Here is a 22,684-nt window from a genome sequence, read left to right as displayed (position 1 = left end):
GGCACCAACAGAACCCAAGACGGCAAGTCCCAATCAGAAGACAAGAAACAAGCACCAAACAACCAATCAGAAGCCAGAAATCATTCACCAAGGAACCCAGCAAAGAAAGGACCAGAAAACAAGAGTACAGCTGCCACTACAACAGCTACAAATTCTAACCAATCAGAAGCAAGCACCAGAACAAACGCCAGCCAATCAAACAGTTCCAGGGAGAAACAGAAGAAGAAGAAGAACACTCCCATATTCACATGCGTAATTAGAGGCTATCCCATAAACAAAGAAATAAAGGATCTTGATGCTGAATTACACAAACAGAACATCAGTTTCAGTAACCTCATCAGAATCCGATCAGAGACTGGACCCACAAAATTAGTGAGGCTTTTCTCAACTAGTCCAGACGATGTGAATAAACTAATCACATATGGCTTAAAATCTGGAGGAAGAACATACAAAGTGGAGCAATCAAGAAACCAGCCGCGTCCCACGCCCTGCTGGAATTGCTATGAATACGGTCACATGAAATACCAATGCCCCAACAAGAGAAGATGCCATAGATGTGGAAACACACATGAAACCAGCTGCAACCTTCCAATAAACAACAACTTTTGTGCCACTTGCAGAATACAAGGACATCGAACCGGAAGTAGCAACTGTCCCGAAAGACCAAAAACTTCTCAAACTACAAGAATGAAGCTCATCTTTGAAGACAGACCCACAAAGACCGGCTCTTTTCAGGGACAGAACACAATTCAAGAAGAATCAGACAGCGCAGCAGAACTAGAAAAAACCGAAAAAACGCTAACCAAAGAAGAAATAGAAGGCACACACCTACACCCGACAGATACTTTAGTGTACTAATTGCATGTGAGGAGAGGCATGTAGATAGATGGTTGATGCCTTACTCTCTGTCAGGGCGCGGGCTTTCCCGAGGGGCGTCCTTATTTTTAACTTTTCTGTTTCTGTTTCTGCACCATCATATTCGCCTGAACATGAGGACGATGTCAGCCCTCGAAACGTCGCAAGATATAACAGTATTCACCTGGCTGCTAGCCCGAGAAGACCTGTTCACAATAATACATACATTTAATAACAATTAATGAGTGTAATGTTACGATTCGTGGAAAGTACGATCGTAACATAACTGTCCTCCTTTTGTTTTCCTAATGAATTAAAGGTAATATCCAAAATATACTGACTGGTATTTTATTTATACTTTAAAATTAGATAATTTAAGATGTTACCTTGCTCTGATTTGCCTGAGTTATACTCCTCTGATACATTTTTTTTATTATTTATTTTACTACGAGATAATATAAATTAGGAGAAAGTGTTTATCGTACCCTTGAAAAGTCTACAGTAGGAATACCACTTAATGATGCCACTTTGTTATGGAGTCTCATAGTTAATTGCACGTCTTTTACATTATGTAGCTTTTTCGTTAATAGCTTGGTTGTAACATCTGATGATGCCATTGTAACAATAGCCATGTACCTGTAACAAAGATACATCATTAGTTATTGTTAGTTTCCTATTTATTTTTCATTGTGAAGATATTAATTTAAGGCCATTCTGCAACGCATGCAACACAATTTGCAAGCACACTCTTTATACAGGGTGATTTTCTTGGAATGGGTAATTTCATTCGATCATAACATCCGTAAAAAAATGTCAAATTTCAATGTGGTTTGTTGTAAATGACGCAGGAAGGATGAAATCTTTATGCAGGAAGGATGGTAATCACTTACCTTTAAAGCAGATGTCGAAAATGACTTTCATTTTCCCTTATACACAGTCGAGTCTGTCGCTCCATGTTCGCTGCAGTAAACCGTAATGTATCCTGGGTGATATTTCTCTTGTGATGTTAGCTTGCAAATGTTCCAGTGTTTTCAGGTTATCACAGTACACACGACTCTTCAGATCACCCCATAGGAATTAATATGGGGACGTAAGATCAGGAAACTTCCGGAGCCACAAGTTCTTAGAAATTATCTGATCACAAAAGTAACTGCTGGTTACGGCCATATTTTTACGGCCTCATCATGCTGATAAAATAACCTTCTGTTAGTTCAATGTCGTCCAGTTGTTGAACAAATTCATTAAAAATGTCTATATAACGAGCTGTATTAACTGTCCCCTCGGAAAAAAAAAAAGAAAAAAGAATCCCATTATTCGTGTTGCGGACACAGCACACTACACTCCAATGCTGGGAGCGTGGTGAAGTACCTCAATTAGCTTATGCGGATTTTCCGATGCCCACATTACGGTGAAGCAAAAAAATCAGATTTTCGAGTATTGAATTCTAATAGAGCTCAAAAGTTATGTATTCGCATGCTAATCAAAGGGAAAGTAACGAAAAATCATACTTTGGATCTTCAGTTCGCGCAAACGTCCTACAGTTTGAAAAAAAAAAAAAATTACAAACACCAAAATTCATCTTTACACATACACACACACACACACACAAAAAAATCCAGTATCGAATTCTCATAGGGCTCAAAAGTTGCATATTTGCGTGCTAATCAATAGAAAAATAACGAAAAAATCACACTTTGGATCTTCAGTTCGCGCGCACAGCGTGAATTGACAAAAAGCACCAAAATTTACCTTTACGCAAGAAATATACAGATTACTTTCTTTTCACTTCTATACCGTCTAAGTACTTTTATTTTAGTTGTGTGAGGTCATGTTTGTTAATAATGCGTTAATGTGAATGATTTTATACTTTTTATCTTCATAACGATTTTGCAACTCTTCGCCCATTTTTCTTTATATATATGAAATGGTCCAGATCTTCCTACGAGAAGGGGTGGCTGGAAATCGAGTTCCACCCACAACCTACCCAATCATCCTACCAATTAGGGTATGCTAAATTATGTTGATTTAGTCGAGGACGTTGTCTTAAATTCAGTTGTTTTTTTTTTTTTTTAAGATCAAATTTTCGCATTGTCAGTCTTGAGAGCAAAGTTGCTCTAATTAGCCATCTCTGTTTTCTTGTCCGCACACTTTTCCTGCAGACTCTGACAAGTTTGACACATCTTTCAACTTCCTTAGTAGGCATGGAAAATTTAAGAATTCAAACTCATAAGCAGATTTGTTATGCATAAGTGATAAGATAATTTCTGCTTTCAAGCTTGCGAGCACTGGAGGGGGCGACAGCTTACATCTTCTCCAATCCATCAGCTTACTGTAGTTCGTAGTATAAAAATTTATTGAAGGTGCCATAAAATTCTAACAATTTCTTCTTCGGATCTTGAGTTCTTGCCTCTAGCACTCTCCTGTAGCCCAATTCTCGAATGTTTTACCTCTCATCCTCTGTTATAGCCAACAATATGGTCTCTGGATGACAGATGAATGCGTTTTTCTCAATCACAGGATCGATGATTCTTTTAATGTTGTTAGGGAAATGTCTCGTTGTTTGAACTACCTTCAAAATATGTTTGGGTCCATATTTCCTTGAGTGACATTTCTTTATGTCGAACCAGACAGGGATGTATGTCCTTATAATGTAGTTAACAAGCACTTTGAGTTCGTTTGTAGGATCTGTTTTGAGAAACGCACAACCGTAAGACCCGGTTTACACATGTCAGCCATCGGGGGTGACTGAGAGGTCCAGGATCCCTTAGAGTCACATCTGGAGCACACTGCCCTGTCTGAATTGCTGTTAGAATGGTACCTTCAATGGTACCTTTTGATGCCACGGACTACAATGAGCTGATAGATTGGAGAAAATGTAAGCTGTCGCCCCTCCCAGTGCTCGAAGCTTGACAAAAGAAACTATTTTATCACTTATGCATAACGAATTTGCTCATGAGTCTGACTTCTTAAATTTTCCATGTCATACTCAGAAGTTGAAAGATGTATCAAACTTGTCACAGGGTCTGCAAGAAAAGTGTACGGACAAGAAAACAGAGATGGCTATGGCAATTTGCTTCCAAGACTCACAATACCAAAATTTGATTTTAAAAAATCTGAATTTAAGACAACGTCCTTTGACTAAACCAACATAATTTAGCATACCCTGATTGGTAGGATGGTTGGGTAGGGTGTGTGTGGAACTCGAATTGCAGCCACTTCCTCGTGGTGAGTTCTGAGCCATTTCATATTATATATATATATAAAAGTTGAGAAATGAACGAAGAGCTGCAAATTCATTATGAAAATAAACTGTATAAATCACTCACATTAACAAATTATTAACAAACATGACCTCACACAACAAACACAACAACTCAACATGAACTCGCCTCACACTACTTAGACGTTATAGATTAAAAAAAAAAAAAAAAAAAAAAAAAAAAGTAACCTGTATTTCTTGCGCAACGGTAAATTTTAGTATTTTTTGTAATTTTTTCAGAATTTAGGCCGTTTGCGCGAACTGGAGATCCAAAGAATAATTTTTGTTATTTTTCCAATGATTAGTACTCGAATATGCAACTTTTGAGTCCTATTAGATTTCGATACTCGAAATCGGATTCTTTCGCTCCAACCTCGCCTACATACAGATGTTTTGACATTTCACGTAGTCAGCCAAGTGGAATCATGCTTTGTCTGTAAATTATATGATTTGCAAAATGTCTGGGATACGCGTAATACACTGAACAAACCACTGACAGTACGTAACCGTTTATTCCGATCTGGGTAAGCAATTCCTTAACAGCAGTTACTTTGTAAGGTCGTATCGTGTTGCCTTGGCAGCTTTCTGGCACGTAGAGTAGCTGTATCCCGTCTCCTGGGATAAACACCAGAGAAACTTTTTTGTTGACCTTGTAAGAAGAGCTGCGACGTCAGCAATAACACCTTCACATCACGATTGATGCTTAACTTTTTCATTAAGAAGCGACCCAATCGTTTCCAGTTTCTTTACCAGAGCCAATATTGTGTCCCGTTTAGGTGCACGTGGCAATGATGGAATAGTTTTCCAGCACGTTTTCACTAAAAACATAGGCTGTTTCAAAGTATAGGAGATGATAGACAATTCAGCTGACAACACATGGCAATACAGACGTTAGATTTCACTGAGAAACAGATCTAAACTGCATATCGCGTCAGCCTTAGTCAACGCGTCTCGTGGTCACATCTGAATGTGAAAATGTTTGTTATTTATCGATGTTGTCAGGCGCTTTAATGTTTTAGATCAGGACTCCAATCCTTTTCGTTCTAAAGCGTTGAAGCGTTTTGGCGGTCACCACATTACTTTCATACACCAGAGCTGTGACCCCCCACAAAAAAAAAAAAGTGAGTTGTATTGGGCAATAGTGGATTTTATTAAATTTTGTGTGTATACTTAAAGCCATATTCCTACTTAAAATACCATTCATGTTCTATTGCACACATAAAATTATGGAATTCCCTTGTAAAAACCGCGGTGATTGATATCTGGCAGGGTTCCTAGTTCGATTCCAGCTCCCGCCAAGTATGCTTTGTGGTGGACAAACACCGTGTGCATAGCTTTTCTCGGAGTTATCTCGTTTCCTCCCACTTTCATCATACCACAATTATCATCTATTTCGTCATCACAGTCTCCCTTAGCCCCGGTGCATAATCATGAAACATTGAACTATTAACAAAAAAGAAAAGAAAAAAAAGGAACAGAAAAATGTCGCAAAAGTAATCCATGAAGCCCCATCAGTATTGACACTCGCTTATATTTTGATTTGTAGAAAGGAGAGGTACACAATTTTCTAGAATAATAAAGAGGTGGATAATTTTATGTAATACAGAATAGGAATACAATTCCCCCTTACACTCAGGATTCAAATCCCTCAGCCTGCCGCTCTGACTGAAGATCTTTTTTGTTTCCCTTAAAATACGCCAGACAAATACTGTGATAGTACCTCAAGTTCAGGAGCCAAAGATTAAATAAATAAATAAATAAATAAATAAAAATGCTTTATTGAATGGATGTTGTTTTTCTAAAATAAATAGTATTTTTAAAGAACTGAAATGTTGGAAATGGATAATTTTCTCATTTTCAGTTGCCAATTTGCTTTCTTACAATATATTTTAAGATTAAAGAGCTTTTATGACATACAATAAATATACTGTACTTCCACACTCCATCAAATTGCAAAAACAATTAGGGAGTTACACGATCTGACTGTCATTAGTGTTGAGAAGATAGAGGTATATCTTTAGGAATTTCCTTTTTTAAGTGAAACGTTCGCGATTTGTAATTGATTGACACATGGAAAAATGAAAAAAAAAAAAAAAAAAACATCTGTTTACATTAATAAGCAAGTACGAGTGTACTATATATATATATAAGAACAAAACAAAGGGAATGTAAACGCATTCTTTTTTATTCAATACTAGCTAAAATGCCTATTCTTTACATGGGAAGAACTAGGTTCATGGAAATTATTTGACCCTCCTCTCCCCTTTAGAATACGAATATCAATTAAAATGCAGTAATAAAAACTCAGCACGATATTCTTTTTGCGGCATGAATTTTTAACCCCCTTCTTCCTTAGGATACGCCCTTCAAAAAAAGTTAAATGATAAAATCCCATCTTGAGGTAGGTACTAACTATGTTCTAAACCTCATTTCAAACCGTTCAACCATTTCTCCGTGACGCAATTACAAACAGGCATTGTCAATTTAAATGTGAAGACAGAAATTACAGAAAACGTCCTCTTTCTTTACTAAAATTGAAATTTTCAAAAACAGGAAATGACGTATCCTCTTACTTATAATGAGGCGTTTATATAACCAATTTCATCTTCCTAACTTGACGTGCTCACGAGATACCGTAATTTTGGCTGAAATTTTGAACTCTCTCTTCTTCCATTACGATGTGCCCTTTAATCAAAGTAACACAATAAATAAATTGCGTTCTAAAATTCATTTCAAACTGTTTAACCGTTTTCCCGTGATGCGAGCACAAACAACAGACAACACAGCTTTCAACATGAACAAAGGAATAATGGAAGATCGTGTCCTTGCCTTAAAACGAAAATTTTAAAAATGTTGGGACACATGCCCACTTATTTTTAACGAGAAGTTTATATCCACGTTTCATTTTCCTAACTTGGCGAGTTCGTAACACACTGTATTTATTTATTTATTTATTTATTTATTTATTTATTTATTTATTCTACATTAATTTTGAACCCTCTTCCCCTAGAGTTCTTGAATCAAAGTAGTATGGTAAAAACCCAACTCAGGATAAGATACTAACTACTGTATGTTCAAAAATTAATTTTGAACTGCTTAACCGTTTCCCGTGATGAGATCACAAACAACAGGCAACTTTGCTTTCAACTTGTAAAAATTCTCCCTTACCTCACTTCAAATAGAAATTCTCAAGAACGCTGGTACGTGGGTTCACTTATTTTTAATGGAGAGAACTTAACAGGATCGTGAGATACTACGTTTTTCGCATAAATTTTGACCTCCGCTCCTGAGAGAATACACATTTTAACCAAAGTATTACGATTAAAAAGGCAATTCGAGATACTTGTAACTACATCCAAAAATTCATTCCAAATGATTTAACCGTTTCGCCGTGATGCGAAAACAAGTTCCTTTTCACATTTATATAATAGATTACAGTTGAACACTGTTACAGCGAATTTGATCGAGCGCAAACAAAATTCGTTATGCATGATTCCCAAACCTTCTTTGTTTTGAATTATATTCTGTTCTGGTGATAAGTATGTATTTTATGCTAATTCTGAAATTTGGCATATACTAAGAAGCACGATTAAAGAAAGTAATTATACTCACACTAAAGTTATTATTTCAATCCAAGTTTTGAAGTATAGTTTTAGAGGTGAGTTTTTTTAGGTTTTATTGTGGGTTTGAACTCCCTCCCCCCTATATATAAAAAAAAAACCGGGAAAATTCCAACCACCCTGGAATACACCAAACACTACCACAACGAACGTTACATAAAATTTTCTTACTTCCTGCATCAGTTGCGATAAACTGCATTTAAACTGGACTTTTTTTTTATTTTTATTTTTTTTTTTAAACAGATATTACGAACGAATGAAATTCACACTTAAATCTGATTTAAAACGATACGTTCATTGTAAATAAAAATATTAACATGTAACAGTTTCGCCAACTATCCACTTTGGCTTCCTCAGACACTATAAATCAATCAACTATGAATCACTATGATTCATAGTGTTTGAGAAGAGAAAATGGATAGTTGGCGAAACTGTTACACGTTAATATTTTTTACAATAAACGTATTGTTTTGCTCAGCGAGTAGTGTAAATCAGATTTAAGTCTGTTAAAAGCAAAGCTTGTACAATGGAAGAAATCCACTCGTTCTGAAATATCAAAGAAAAAAATACACACTAGTTTGGCGATTTTCCGGTTACCACATTAATTGAAGTACTGAACATGTTCAGCATTTCATTTTAAACGATTTGTTCGTTTTCCCGTGATGAGTATAGATACATTTCAATGTCACTTTTATGTAATGAACAAACATTTAGAAAGTTACCCTCTTTTCACCATAAAAGCGGAATTTTTAAAGATGATGGAGTGCATCGGATACTACGGCAACGAACGGTACATAACATTTTCATCCTTCTTGCTTCATTTGCAACAAATCGCATTAAAACTGAACAAGTTTCACAGATGTTATGATCGAATGAAATTCACTCATTCTCTCTCTCTCTCTCCCTCTATATATATATATATATACCGGGTGATTCAATAAGAACGTACCAGGCCTATATCGCAGCTAATACTGCACGTAGAGCCTTCAAACAAAAAATTGCATTACCAAACCGTATGTGTAGAATGCAATAAAAATAGTAGCGAGACCAGTGGCGTCTCGTAAATACCTCCAATGGGAGGCAACTTCAAAATTTGCAATGGAAAGTGGTATAACTGTTGGAATCGTTCGAAAGGACATTAAATGTCATGCAACTTTTAGAGGACAAACTTTGTCATATCCTTTCTCATTTAGCCGCTAGAGGCGTTGTTGCAGACTTGTATCTAACTACCAGTGGCAGGCCTTTATCTAAGCTAATAATGCACATAGAGCCGTCAAACAAACAACTGAACTACCAAACTGTATGTCTAGACTGCAATAAAAGTAGTAGTGACACCAGTTGCGTATCGTGAATATCTCCAACGGGGGTCATCTGCAAAATTTGACATAGAAACAGGGGTTAGTTGTGCCTCCATTGAAACAAGCGCACAATGGGAGAAACGTCGAAAGGAAATACCCTCGCACCATCTGACTTTCACCTAGTAATGCGACCGTGTTACTGCCAACGAGGAAGAAATATGCCAAGGTGTTTTCTCTCGACGTTTCTCCCATTGTGCGCTTGTTTCAATGGAGGCACAACCAACCCCTGTTTCTATGTCAAATTTTGCAGATGACCCCCGTTGGAGACATTCACGATACGCAACTGATGTCGCTACTACTTTTATTGCAGTCTAGACATACAATTTGGTAGTTCAATTGTTTGTTTGACGGCTCTATGTGCATTATTAGCTTAGATAAAGGCCTGCTACGGGTAGTTAGATACAAGTCTGCAACAACGCCTCTAGCGGCTAAATGAGAAAGGATATGACAAAGTTTGTCCTCTAAAAGTTGCATGACATTTAATGTCCTTTCTAATGGTTCCAACAGTTAAACCACTTTCCATCGCAAATTTTGAAGTTGCCCCCGGTTGGAGGTATTCACGAGACGCCACTGGTCTCGCTACTATTTTTATTGCATTCTACACATACGGTTTGGTAATGCAATTTTTTGTTTGAAGGCTCTTACGTGCAGTATTAGTTGCCAAATAGGCCTGGTACGTTCTTATTGAATCACCCGGTATATATATATATATATATATATATATATATATATATATATATATATATGTAAAATGTATTAAAATACATTTAAATTTAGTTATCTTTCACTTTGCTGAAAGATTTTGATTATGGAAAAATCATTTTGAAACGATCTACAAAACAGACAGCATATGTAGCTGTATCTAATATAAAATCTTATGTATTTCAATTATCTTAGTAATCTATTACTGACCACCATGCTTTATAGTTATTCGCGCGAAATCCAAGATGACTTGGTGTGCCACACAATTTCTTATGAAATGAGAATATGACATCATTTAATGCAAAGATTAAATTTTTTTTCTATTTCAGCAATTGTAGCTACATTTACCTAGGTATTTATTTGTGTGACTAAAATAATAATTAAACTTTGCAGAGTTGGAAGCTCAATAGCCGTTAATATGAAATGTGAGAAGGTTAAACAACGTATGTACTTTTATCATTTTTTTTTTTCTTGTTTTCTTCCATTTTTTACTTCACAATATAAGCTCTAGAATAGTTAACACGTTTACCATCGATGGAACTTGAACGCAGAAAAAGAGGGACTAATCACCTTTGGTAAATATTTGCCCAGGTTCTACGTCAAGTGAAACAAAAATTCCTATTGGGACATCCATGTAGTTGCTCTTGCTTACTTTTCTCATGTCAGATCACTCATAATTAAGAACTTTTCCAAGAAATACTAAACAACTCTTATTTTATTAATGTGAGGGAAATCTACACGCACAAAATACTTTGCGAAAGATCACAAATTTTGTCACAATAATCGATTTTGTGACATTACATAAATGAATGAAAACACACACGATAAAATTTTTTAAAAGTCAAGTTTTACTCCTTCTCATTTAAAAAGTCCAGGGAAAATATTATAGTCACTTGAGTAAAACTTCCAATTTCTTATTTCTTTTTATTTAATATTATTAATTTTGTTTTGTTTTTCGAGTAATAAACGACCTATTTTTCCACGGATTTGAAAGGATTTTAATAATAAGTTAGATTTATCTCTGATCGAGTCTAAAATTACGATGATAGACTTTACAATAACGAAGAAACACAGTACACTGATTAACTGCACCTTATTTGCTATATCTCTTTAGTCGGTCGGTCCTCGGACTAGCAAATTTAATTGCTTCACAGAGTCTGAATCAAAACATATTTCTATTATACTTTTAATTGGAAATCTCTTATCAAACGGAACACGTCTTTATTTTTTGTGGAACCTACAATTAGTAGTTTTACACGAGAACAAACACGTGCGCATCGATAAAAATCTCCGACCCAATGTGAAGTCTATAGCGCAATTTTTCAGTGATTATTTGTTAAGGCATTACTGATCATCGATTCCTTTACCCTGCAACTTAGTCATGGATAGCCATTATTATGATGTGATACTTGATAATTGGAAGTACTGCCATTCTTTAGTTATAACTGAAAAGCGAAATGCAAAGTGAATTCATGGGTCAATAATATGGACTCATATCCTTCTTTGACATTTAATATAAATATCTGTGAAATTTAATAATGTCTCAATAACAACTTAGAGTGGACCAAGCTTTTTTTTTTCTTTCTTCTCTGGACTCCATTTCAAAATATCTCCCTCTGCATAACGAGTTTAAATTACTTTACTGAACAATTGTTTGATGAAACTCTAACCTTCTGCTAAAGTGAAGGAAGAGGTTGGCTATGGTTAAATGTGAGGTTAGAATCACATGAATTCCAATCTGGTGCTGCAACTCACGACCATACATTGAAAACAAACGTGCTAGAAAGCTGTCTACTTGGAAATCCTTCAGTGAATATTCTGGCAACATTGTTTTCACGAGGAACTCTTACCGCTAAATGAAAAGTCTTCTCACTTTTCATGCTAAACTGGATTCGATCCACAGTGGTTCGGTTCGGTTATAAATAATAATAATAAAAAAAAAAGTTTACAACCAAATAAATAAACTACTTATAAAGTGACAAGTGATTGAATAATACTCAGTTTTAGAGTACGGTATAGTTGCATTTTCTTGGTAGAAATATCTCTATCTTATATAACATAACAATAGGGGAAAAACTATAAGGAAAATAAATAATTCAAAAAAATAAAAGGATGAAATTAGCGAAAATCGCAGATAATAACAAACCAAGAAAACACACATTCTGAGCAAACAAACAAACAAACAAAAAACTTACTTACATACAAACACTTCCAATCTTGAAACAAATTTTCCCGTAGAATACTCAAATACATAACGAACGAAACAATTATCATAGCAAATGGAACATTATTATCACAAATAAACATATGAGCCTTCCCTGCTAATCTAGTGGTTATAGTGCGCGGCTGCGGTCAATTCCATGTGGAAGATCACTGACACTTGAACGCATTATGGTCGTCTTATATAGCCTCGGTCTGAAGAGAAATGCTAAACTTCAACAAACAAATAAAAGTATGGCTGGTTAACCAATACGCTTTCTCAAAAATATTCCTGTCTCCTTTTGCCGTATTCTCTACTATCGAAAAGCTACACTCCTCACATTCGCCTTTTTAGACTTAACATGATGATACGCAAATAGGATACTCAAGAGTGTTCCCTATACAGAATACAGGAATACCAAATCCATGGCCCATACATAGTCACCACATTTTATGTTCGAAACTGGCTAAGCTGTTTCTAAGCAGAACTACATAACACGAATTTGCAAAATGAAGCCTCCTTTTAAAACCAAAAATATAATATTAAATTCTTAAATACACAAGGCCTCCCTTTCTTCTCCCTTTATTGGAATAGGAGTGAAATAATCATGACTACACAGCGTTTACCGAGCGAAGCTCCATTATCCCCAAGAAATGTAACATATTCTTGATGCTTGATATGAATTGCTTGATGTATTTGGACCATATATCGCATGACTGTAAAGACCTTGCAATGTTCATTAAATTTTAAATAAGAATAACAATAACAATGGCGAAAATGGTCCACATAACGTAAGATTAACGACATGTCCTTTTCTGAAAATATTTTTCTTCACTCGAAAAGCAAGACAAGTTAGAGGTGAGTGTTTTGTGCAGGAGGTATCTAGGCCCATGCAACGAACGAGAAAGGTAGTTGCCTCCAGGTACACGTCCTGTGAAAAAGGTAAGGGTCTACAGGCCCAGGCAACCTGTGAGCAGGATCGGAGTTTACAGGCCCAGCCAGACTGTGGGAAAGATAGGAGTCTCCACGAACAAGCAGCCTGTGAGAAAGGCGAAGTTTCTCAAGGTCCAAACAACCAAGAGAGGAATGGCCAATTCCACGCAGACTGATCTCGAGGTGTTTCGTGCACCTGTTTTCATACTGGATTTTCGAGATTCTTCGTCCGTCCTCATTGATGGTGCTGCTGCTGTTGACGTATCCATACTTCGGAATTAAGTGGTGGCTTGCTGATGATTGAGGTGTTTTCTGCTATAACACATGGTCAAAATAATACAAAATGGACACGAATGAAAAACCTTCACTAAGGAAACCTCAAAAAAGCATTAGCGAGAGATTCAATAAGGCTTTCACTAGGTATACACTCAGATTATACCACAGTATATCAATGAATGGGAAAATGAAGAACAACTGCATCATATCACCCAGTGTGCTGCAGCTTCAGTGATGAACGTAACGCAGATAAAGGAGAGTAATACAGAAAGTCCGAGAAGCCAGCTAGTAAAAACACGACAAAAGAAACCCAAGTACAAAGGATACCCCAGTGGGCAAACTTGACTCAGAAAACGAACAGGTTCATTAAGGGAAAAAAGAAAAAAAAAAAAAAAATCAGCTGACACAATACAAAGAGGGAAATAAAATCAATCTGAAGAAAAAGTTGAACACATAATTAAACAATTAAAAACAGAGAGCAAAACTGATTCCACCATCACGGACGTCCTGGATAGACTCACACAACAATTAGCTGTACAAGTAGGAAGGCTACACAAATACAAGAAAATGACTGTTCGAAACAGTATAATGATTTACAACAAAACCCAGAACAGGTCTACCGGAAACTCAGGAACAAGAAAACAGATCAAACAGAACTATCAACGATCAATGAGATCACGAGTTACTGGACTTAGATTTGGGAACAAACTCGAACACACAGCACCAGATGTAATACTCTTAACCGTTAAAATGATAAGGTGAGTCCACTGGACACATCTCGGAAAATATGACGACATGAGTCCAACGGACTCATATACTTGAACATATTTTCTCTCTCGTGTACTTTTTTGTTTACTATAATCGAAGAACTCAAGGTAATAAACAACACGCAGTCCTGATGCAAGTGTAAAGTTTATTACGTAAAAATAGGCCTAAAATTCAAAATGATACAGGAAAAACAAGTTGAGTGCAATGGACTCACCTCTTTATTTTGTGTTGAGTATAGACACATCAGACACAAACAGACGTCAAACAAGCAATTGAAAATAATCAAATCGGATGCCTCCAGGTCCTAATCATATTCAGAATTTCTGGTGCAAACAATTCACAACACTACACTAGCATCACTATGTACTAAAACTACATTTCTCAAAACACAGGGGATATTCTTAGCTTTCTAACAACTGGAAAGATATTTCTTTTACCTAAAAACAAACACACTAAGAACCTTGAAAATTACAGAACCTCGATCACATGCCTTTACATAATGTATAAATATATGACATCATTACTACTGAAAAAATATACTCTCATCTGCAAAAGAATAGGATTATGACAAAAGAACAGAAAGGATGCTACAGATCCACCAAGGGATGCAAGGAAAGCTTATCATAAATACAGTACTTACAGAAAAAGCTAAATCTCAGAAAAGAAACGTAAGTGAGCATTTATAGACTACCAAAAAGCCTTTGATTCAATTCCATATTCATATCTAATAGAGGTACTACAAATGTATACAATACATCCTACGAACATCGAATTTTTGGAAAAAGCTATATATTAAATAATAGCCCAAAAAACTTTTTCCCTCCAATGAACAGAATAGAATAAAGATAAACAGTTGCATATTCCAAGGTGATTCTTTCAGTGCCCTATGGTTCTACATTGCTCTCACCCCTTTCAGTAGATTAGCAAACACGTCTTGTAGAGCTTTAAGGTAAAATCACGCAATAAATATTTTAAAATCAACCATCTGTTATATATGAATGACCTAAAGCTCTACAAGCTGTTACGATTATTATAATAGACTGGAATAGTGATGTCATTTCCTTCCCGTTACCATGGTGATCACCATGTTTTTTTTCTATACAAAGGCGTGAAGCTAATGGAGCTAAAGAGCTTATTTTTAAAAGCTCCACATCCCTAAGTAATAAGGTAGAAATCGAATAGTTAATGTAAGCACAATTATCATGTAATCCACCATAAGAAGCAATTATACGCAATATAAACTCCCTAACGTGTAGATTGACAAACTGTCGGCAGAGAGAAAGCTGTAAAAATATATGATTTTTAAAAAAGGAAAAGTCTTTTAGAATAATGTTAATTCTATTGGGGCATTTACACCTCTAATGTCTACTGTTTATAATGGGAGTGAACAATATCGTTGTGTGCCTATGCTACTGAGGCTTACCTGGGCTCAGAGGCACAGCGCACACTAAACGCTCTTTTCCAGATGAGGTTTCCATCCTACAAATCTAGAACGTATCCTCATGTTTATTTTACGACGGAGATTATTAGAGTAAATGAAAGGTACACAAATTTTGTGGAGGAAATTGTGAGCAAAAGAAAACATTCATTAATAGCAAAGGTAGTGTGTGAGGCTCAATGCGAGTACCTTTGTTCTCTAAAATGAATCTAGTTTGGAATTTAGTTTCTAGAAAATTTTGATTAGTGTCGGACTGAAAACAACACTTAGCCTAAAAACAGACATTCAGACGGGAGAGCAGAGTTATAGGCATTTGTAAAGAAACTGCAATAGATTCAGATTTATGTCAATGAATGCTTACTACTTACGGACTTACTTAGTTTTCCATTCCAGTTCATCGTAATTGGCACCAACACTCACGCAACACTTCACTACTGCACAGTTTGTAGAAGTTGTTCGGTGGCACTTGTTTAGTCCACAAAGGTGAATGGAAAGTCCTCTAATTCATTGGACATCAAAATTGCTAGAAGTTCAATCCCGTGCGGTGACCAATGAGGAGTCGGAGTCCAAGCATCATAGGCGGCTAGCAATCGTCTTTTCCCTTCTCTTCTGTGAGGGCGATGTTTTTCGGTGGCTTCCCTCTTTTTGGGAGGATGTCGAGGGTATCTTCTAAATGCTCTGAAGAATCCAAAGAATTGCAAAACAGTCTTTTTACGTATTGGATATCTTCTTCCTCATATTAAATTTGTCTTTCGATAATTAAATTAAACAAATAGGATGAGCTCGCACACGGAGATCTTGCGCGATTGAGTTTTGGAGGCAGAAGTCATCATGTTACAAATCGTTGGTCTTATTTGTAGTTTCGTATGGCGTTTTTCGAGCGATGAAGCGTCCATATCTCAGCAAATTGATTTCCTGGCGATGAGAACGGTCTCTTCAATGCGTTTGTATCTTAGGTTTGCAGTTTCGTTGATTTTTTTTCAATCTTCTGCTCTGTCTGCATGTCTGTTTCCCGGCTAATGTTGAAGGCCGATTTAATGAAGTAAGAAAAGTAATCGTTTCTTTGCAATGAAAATTAATTTGGAATAGTTGAGTTTTTCTCCGATTATTTCCTTTCACTCGTTCTTATTTATTTTTGCTCTCTTTCTATAAATTACAAATTAGATGAGTTTTCCGATATTATTTCTAAGTATACATCACAAAAGAAAGAAAAGGCTAGCCTTTAGAAATATTCAATCCAGACCATCAGTGGATATAGGTAACATCCTTTCTTATATTCTCTATCAACTTTTTTTTAAAAGCATTTAGAAAACGTACAATAATTACACATCCAATTATGAATGGTTCAGTATATATTTTAAACAATTGTTAAACAATAATCCTCTTCAAATTTGCATACTCATATTACTGAATTTTCCGGAATTAAAAATTTTCGGATATTAAAAATTTTCCGGAATTATTTAAAGTTAATATCTGATTATGAACAGGGTGAGTACACTTTAAGGTTTAATTTAACCTGAAAATATAGAAATTCTCAAAATATACATCAGAGGGAAAATTTCACAAGATATGTGAACTCGCTAATTTCAGTGTCAATGCTTGTCATGCACGTAACATTATTTAAACATATTTCTTTTCTAATTATTTTTTCTACATTTTTTTCAGTTTCAATCATTAGAAATATTTAAAAAGAAACATAAGTATTTGTTCCACTCTAATGTTTGCAGTTCCAAAATATTTTATCACTGTTTTCGTTTTGCACATAGGTTCTTTAGGTATTTAGGCTACTTGTTGTTTAAAAAATAAAATGGCGATCACCATGGCAAAGAGAAGGATGTGACGTCAAACTATTTCAGTTTATTGTAAACCCTGCTTTGTAAATGAAACTTTCTCTCAATATCTTCCAAGATAACAGGTAGTAACTTTGATAAAGTCAGGTGACTACGTCAGCGAGCTTACGTTTTAGACCAGCTGCGCGAGTGGTTGGATGACGTAATAGCCAAGGCTTCCACTTCGCTAGCCCCGATTTGCCTGGCCTGTTCGTCGTAAGATATGTAAGTATTATGAAGTAGTTTCTAATAGTGGAGCCTGTTAAAGAAGTATGGTACTGCAGTATTTTATTTATTTATTTATTTATTTTAATGAGAATCCCATTCTAAGTTGTTTATTAAGTGAAATTAATTGGCTATTGAAGAAGGAGAAGTAGCAAATGGATGAGATAAAATTGTTAAATTTTTGAAAGGTTATAATGTTGAAAAGAATGCGTACGAAATAGGAATTTTGGAAGGGGCCTGGTTAACGTACTATATATATATATATATATATATATAGGATGAGTCAAAAGTCCTTGGACACCTGCATAAGTTTGAAAATCGACGGGAAAAGTAAAAAGTGATTATGGGAACAGAGGTTTGATAAGGGGCCGCAACTTTTGGTGTACCTCATTCATGGCCGCCATCTTGAAATCCGCCATTTTGGATTCGTCACTTTTTTTTTAATAAGAAGGGGGTGTATGAAACATCAAATAATACTAGCTTGAGCTCAGGAATTTAGTGGTATAATTTGTTTTTTTCTATCTTGTACAGTTTAGAAGTTACAATGTTCAAAGGTGGGAAATTACCTTGATACTGATCCAGTTCTCTCTTTGTTCTAGGTGATCTAAAATGGGTCTGACACGTGAACGGAAGATCGAAATCATCCTTATTATCAGGGGAACGCAGCTACCGAACAATAGCAGCCGACTACCCACACAGAGAACCGGTATCGCACAGCACGGTGGCTCACGTGATCACCAAATTCCGGGAGACGGGCTCTGTTCAAGATAGGGCACGTAGTGGGCGACCAAAGACTGCCACCAATGAGGAAACTGCAACGGCGGTTGTTGCGTCTTTTGTCAAAAGTCCTAAAGGAAGTACCCGTCGTGTGTCCCTACCATGTGCAATAAGCCAATCCTCCATTGTCCGGATATTGCACGCCAATCAGTGGCATCCTTACAAGCTGCACATGCAACATAAACTGAACGATGGTGACTCTGATCGCCGGTTGGAGTTCTGCATGTGGGCTACTGAACAACACGAACTGGATCCTGGGTTTGCCGAGGGCATACTGTTCAGCGACGAGACGCATTTCACTTTGAACGGGGAAGTTAATCGACATAATTGTTGATACTGGTGTGACGCAATTTCGAACTGGGTTGACCCGAGTCGAAAACATAGTCCAGTGAAGGTGATGGTGTGGTGTGGCATATGGGACACCCGCATCATTGGGTCATTTTTCATTTACAACACCTTAACTGCACCACAGTATCTAATGCTGCTGCAGGACCTTGTGTTCTCTGCTACACTGAACGCTGACGGCATTTTCCTATCTTATTTTCAGCACGATGGAGCCCCTCCACACTATGAACTTAGTGTCCGTGAATGGTTGGATGAACAACTGCCAGGGAAGTGGATTGGTCGCCGTGATCCCGTGAAGTGGCCGCCCAGATCCCCTGACTTAACGCCCCTTGATTTTTATCTATGGGGACAATTTAAGCAGATAGTGTATGCTGAGACAATCCGTGATTTGAGACACATGGAGGAACGCATCCAACAAGCCTGTGACCAAATTTCAGGAGACATTCTCCTCCGTGTGCTGTCAGAGTGGTAGCGGCGACTACAGTTGTGCATTGCACAGGATGGACAACACGTAGAACATGCGTTGTAGCATTCAGTATCAACGTAATTTCCCACCTCTGAACATTAATTACTTCTAAACAGTACAAGATAGAAAAAAACAAATTACACCACTAAATTTTTGAGCTCAAGCTAGTGTTATTTGATGTGTCATACACCCCCTTCCCATTTAAAAAAAAAATTGACTTGAACCCAAAATGGCGGATTTCAAGATGGCGGCCATGAATGACATACAGTCCAAAACTTGCGGCCTCTCATCAAACCTCTGTTCCCATCACCACTTTTTACTTTTCCCATCGATTTTCAAACTTATGCAGGTGTCCAAGGACTTTTGACTCACCCTATATATATATATATATATATATATATATATATATATATATATATATATATATATTTGTGTGTGTGTGTGTCCTCTATGTTTCTTAAGAAATGAGATTTGCTTAATGAAAGGTTTAACTATAAAAACCTCTTTTGGATTTTCTTTTATTCAAAATTAATTAAGATTCGTTATTACTAAATGCTCGCTTTTGCTTATGGGAATAAGGCTCCTATATTAACTTTCATTTGGTATGTTAAAAAAAAAAAAAATAGAGAGAGAAAAGGGGGAAAGGAGAGAGACGGTAATAACCTCATCTAGATTTTTGAATAACTCTTTAAAATTGGAAACTTGAATTGGGGTTTCATAGCGCATTTCCAGTATTATTTAGCTTAAAAAACCGTTGCATTTACGAAAAAGGCCTGCGAGTTATTTGATCCAGAAACTGTTTCACTTCAGAAAGATGTAGACATCAATAAAACTGGATTGTTGTTTAAATCTTTGACTGTATTTTGAAGTGAAAATGTTTATGGTCTGTTGATTGCTTACCGTGAATTTAAAAGTAAGATTATTGAAGTTCTCAACAGTGAGGATAAGTCGACACTGTATCATTGTTAAACAGTTTAAAAATTAACCACAAGTCTTTTGCTGTCAGCTTGTTACGTTCAATATGGTTGCCAGTCTCGAGTGTTGATGCCGAGAGATTCTTTTCCAAGTATAATATGGTCGTTACTGACAGGAGAACAAACTTAAAAGAACAATTGGTAATGTCTTGCTGCATGTTATCCTTTAACTAAGGATGATATCAGAAGTGTTTAATTTTTTGCATTAATTTCTATATTTCGGTGAAAACATTAGGTAGAATGTGCACCTAATGAAGATATATCCTCATTTTTTAATTAGATATACACCTTACTACCAAAACTATACTGTTTACAAGTTCCATAATTGAAAAAAAAAACTTGTACTACAATAAAAAAAAATGCGACATAAATGCGAAAATTGATAATTAATCTACAAAATATCAAAATTGTTGTGAAAAACTTTCGTCTGTGGCTATAAGTATTACCGGTGTAATTATTCCCAACCACTGTATCCTCTTTTACTCAACTATGTATTGACAATGCTGACAGCAGCCAACAAAAATTCGACAACTTAATATTTTTTAAATGAATATGTAACAAGATGCAAAAGAGCAAAATTCGTACCTTTTTGAGTTTATTTTTATCTGTATAATAGCTCTTTAACAGGAAAATTTTGCAACTCCGAAGTTTGGCTTTTTAAAAAAGTGTTAGGTTAAACTGAAGTAGCACTCAAGACTTTAAACATAAAAAGTGCAAGACACTTCAAATATATCATAATATAATAAGGATTCTAATTTATACAATTTTTACGAAAAAGTGTAGTTTAGAATACCTTCCTGTTCCAGTAAGCTTCTTCATCATAATATTTTCAACTTCACCCCATTCCTCCAGGTACGAACATATATCATCCTGTGTAAGTCCAACAATATTACTTATGAATACTTGTTCCATTGGAGGAGTCTGAAGAAAGAAGAAGAAAGGAAAAAAGCTTTACACAGTAATTTCGAAATTGCACTGAAGCTTTTCTACACATGAAAAATTAAGTATTTACTGCTTTATATACTCACAATAAACTTGTTCTTATATTTGAGATAGCTCCGTATCCCTCTCGAATTTTTGCAAGTTTCAGAAGGAGTTGAGAAGAAAAGTAACATCATGTTATGTATGGTAAAATTAACACAAATAAGTAACGATAACTCATTATCAATGCTGGAAGAAGATTCCTCGTAAAACTGTGGTAAGTTACGGAAGATTCTCGGACGATTGCCAAACACACGAGCAAACAGATCAATTGATAGACTGAAAAGAAGTTCAATGGTGATGTCAATAGTGAGACTATTTGTATCAGTCATGTAATTAATGGCCAATGGCAAACACATGCAGTTCACAAAAGGACTGCCAACAATAAAACAGTTAATAAGAATGTTTTTTCTAAAACACAGAAAAGGGAATAAAAGTTCGACAAACATAAAGGAAAAATCACGCTAAAAATTAAATCAAATCAAAATCCTGAAAAAGCTAAAATAGTAAATAACGATATACAAAACAAATAACGAGAACAATAACTTAAAGAACAGTAATAATATAAAAATAAAACGCGTAACAGCTTTAAAAACTCCTAACATGTCAACTCTTTTAAATCGTATGAATAAAAGGAGATTACCACTAAAAAGTACCATATTCAAAAACTCAACTCTAAGAACATTAGACAGTCCTAAACGTTCTCTGAAGTTTGAGTATTGCTCATATTCTACAGTCTTCGCAATATGGACGTTTCACGCACTAATTACGGATATGTTAAACTATAGTGTCCGATATGCAAGTGTCCCAGGATCCTTCATCTCGGTGACTACTTCGTAATGAGTCTCCCAACTGCCAAAAACAGATTTTGGAGAATATAGCTCTTTTCGTTGACCTGGGTCCAATCCACTTGCCAATGAGAGTACATCTGTTGTACAACATTTCTACGGAGATTGAAGCATGAACAAAGAGTGGTCCAGTGTAATACCTACCAACAAGGCGCGTTTGGTTGCCGTGTTAGCACAATTTTTCATCGAATACTGACATATATCCCTGCATTTAATAGACCATATTGACTAAGCCCTACTGCTACAGCTGACAGAATTTCACAAAAATGTCTTGTACACACGGAAAAGAAAGTATTTGACAGTTGACAAATTTTCTTTTCCCAATAACTCAGTAACTAATGAATTAATTTGGATCTTTCTGTCGTTATCCTTAGAATAGTTATAATTTGATAATATGCCAAAATCGGTACTCTAATAGGTTAATTTTAGGAAAAGAAATTTTGTGAACTGAAGAATACTCTTTCGTGACTGTACGAAGGCGAATTGTGATATAAAAAGCGTGGAAAATTATAGTTTAATTTGTCATTTAAAGAAATCACCACTTCGCCGAGAAAAAAATACAGTGGAAATTATTTTTGCCGTCTTTTCATCATCAGAATCCATCTCTGCTTAAATCTCAGCCTAAATTTTATATCCCTTTTCTTCCATCCTATGAAAATGTCGGGCCCTACCATCATTCGGGATGTTTAGAACACAACGGATTCAAGTTAAATTATCAAAGCTGTTGTAAGAAAAATTACAAGGTTTATATACATAGAAAAATGAGCACTGGTTTTTACAATATAAGAGCTGTTTACAATATTTGGACATGAATCTTTCAAGCACTGAAA

The 22,684-nt window shown here is 35.8% G+C and overlaps 1 protein-coding gene across 2 annotated transcripts in view; it reads right to left on the bottom strand.

Annotated features, from left to right (window-relative positions):
* The window catches only part of LOC145694955 (uncharacterized), a 229,111-nt gene that overhangs the window by 101,641 nt on the left and 104,786 nt on the right, over positions 1 to 22,684 (bottom strand). For both annotated transcript variants that reach the window (XM_081771761.1, XM_081771760.1), the window contains exons 6-7: positions 20,819 to 20,946; positions 1,341 to 1,491 (exon numbers count right to left, since the gene is read on the bottom strand). In XM_081771761.1, coding sequence (XP_081627887.1) covers positions 1,341 to 1,491; positions 20,819 to 20,946 — 279 coding nt within the window. The remainder of the gene's footprint in view (positions 1 to 1,340; positions 1,492 to 20,818; positions 20,947 to 22,684) is intronic.

This window comes from Thermobia domestica, chromosome 9 (genome assembly GCF_964235325.1).
Source record: "Thermobia domestica chromosome 9, izTheDome1.hap1.1, whole genome shotgun sequence".
NCBI lineage: Eukaryota > Metazoa > Arthropoda > Insecta > Zygentoma > Lepismatidae > Thermobia > Thermobia domestica.
The sequence above is the reverse complement of the archived record's forward strand: the minus strand, read 5'-3'. Positions and strand labels throughout refer to the sequence as shown.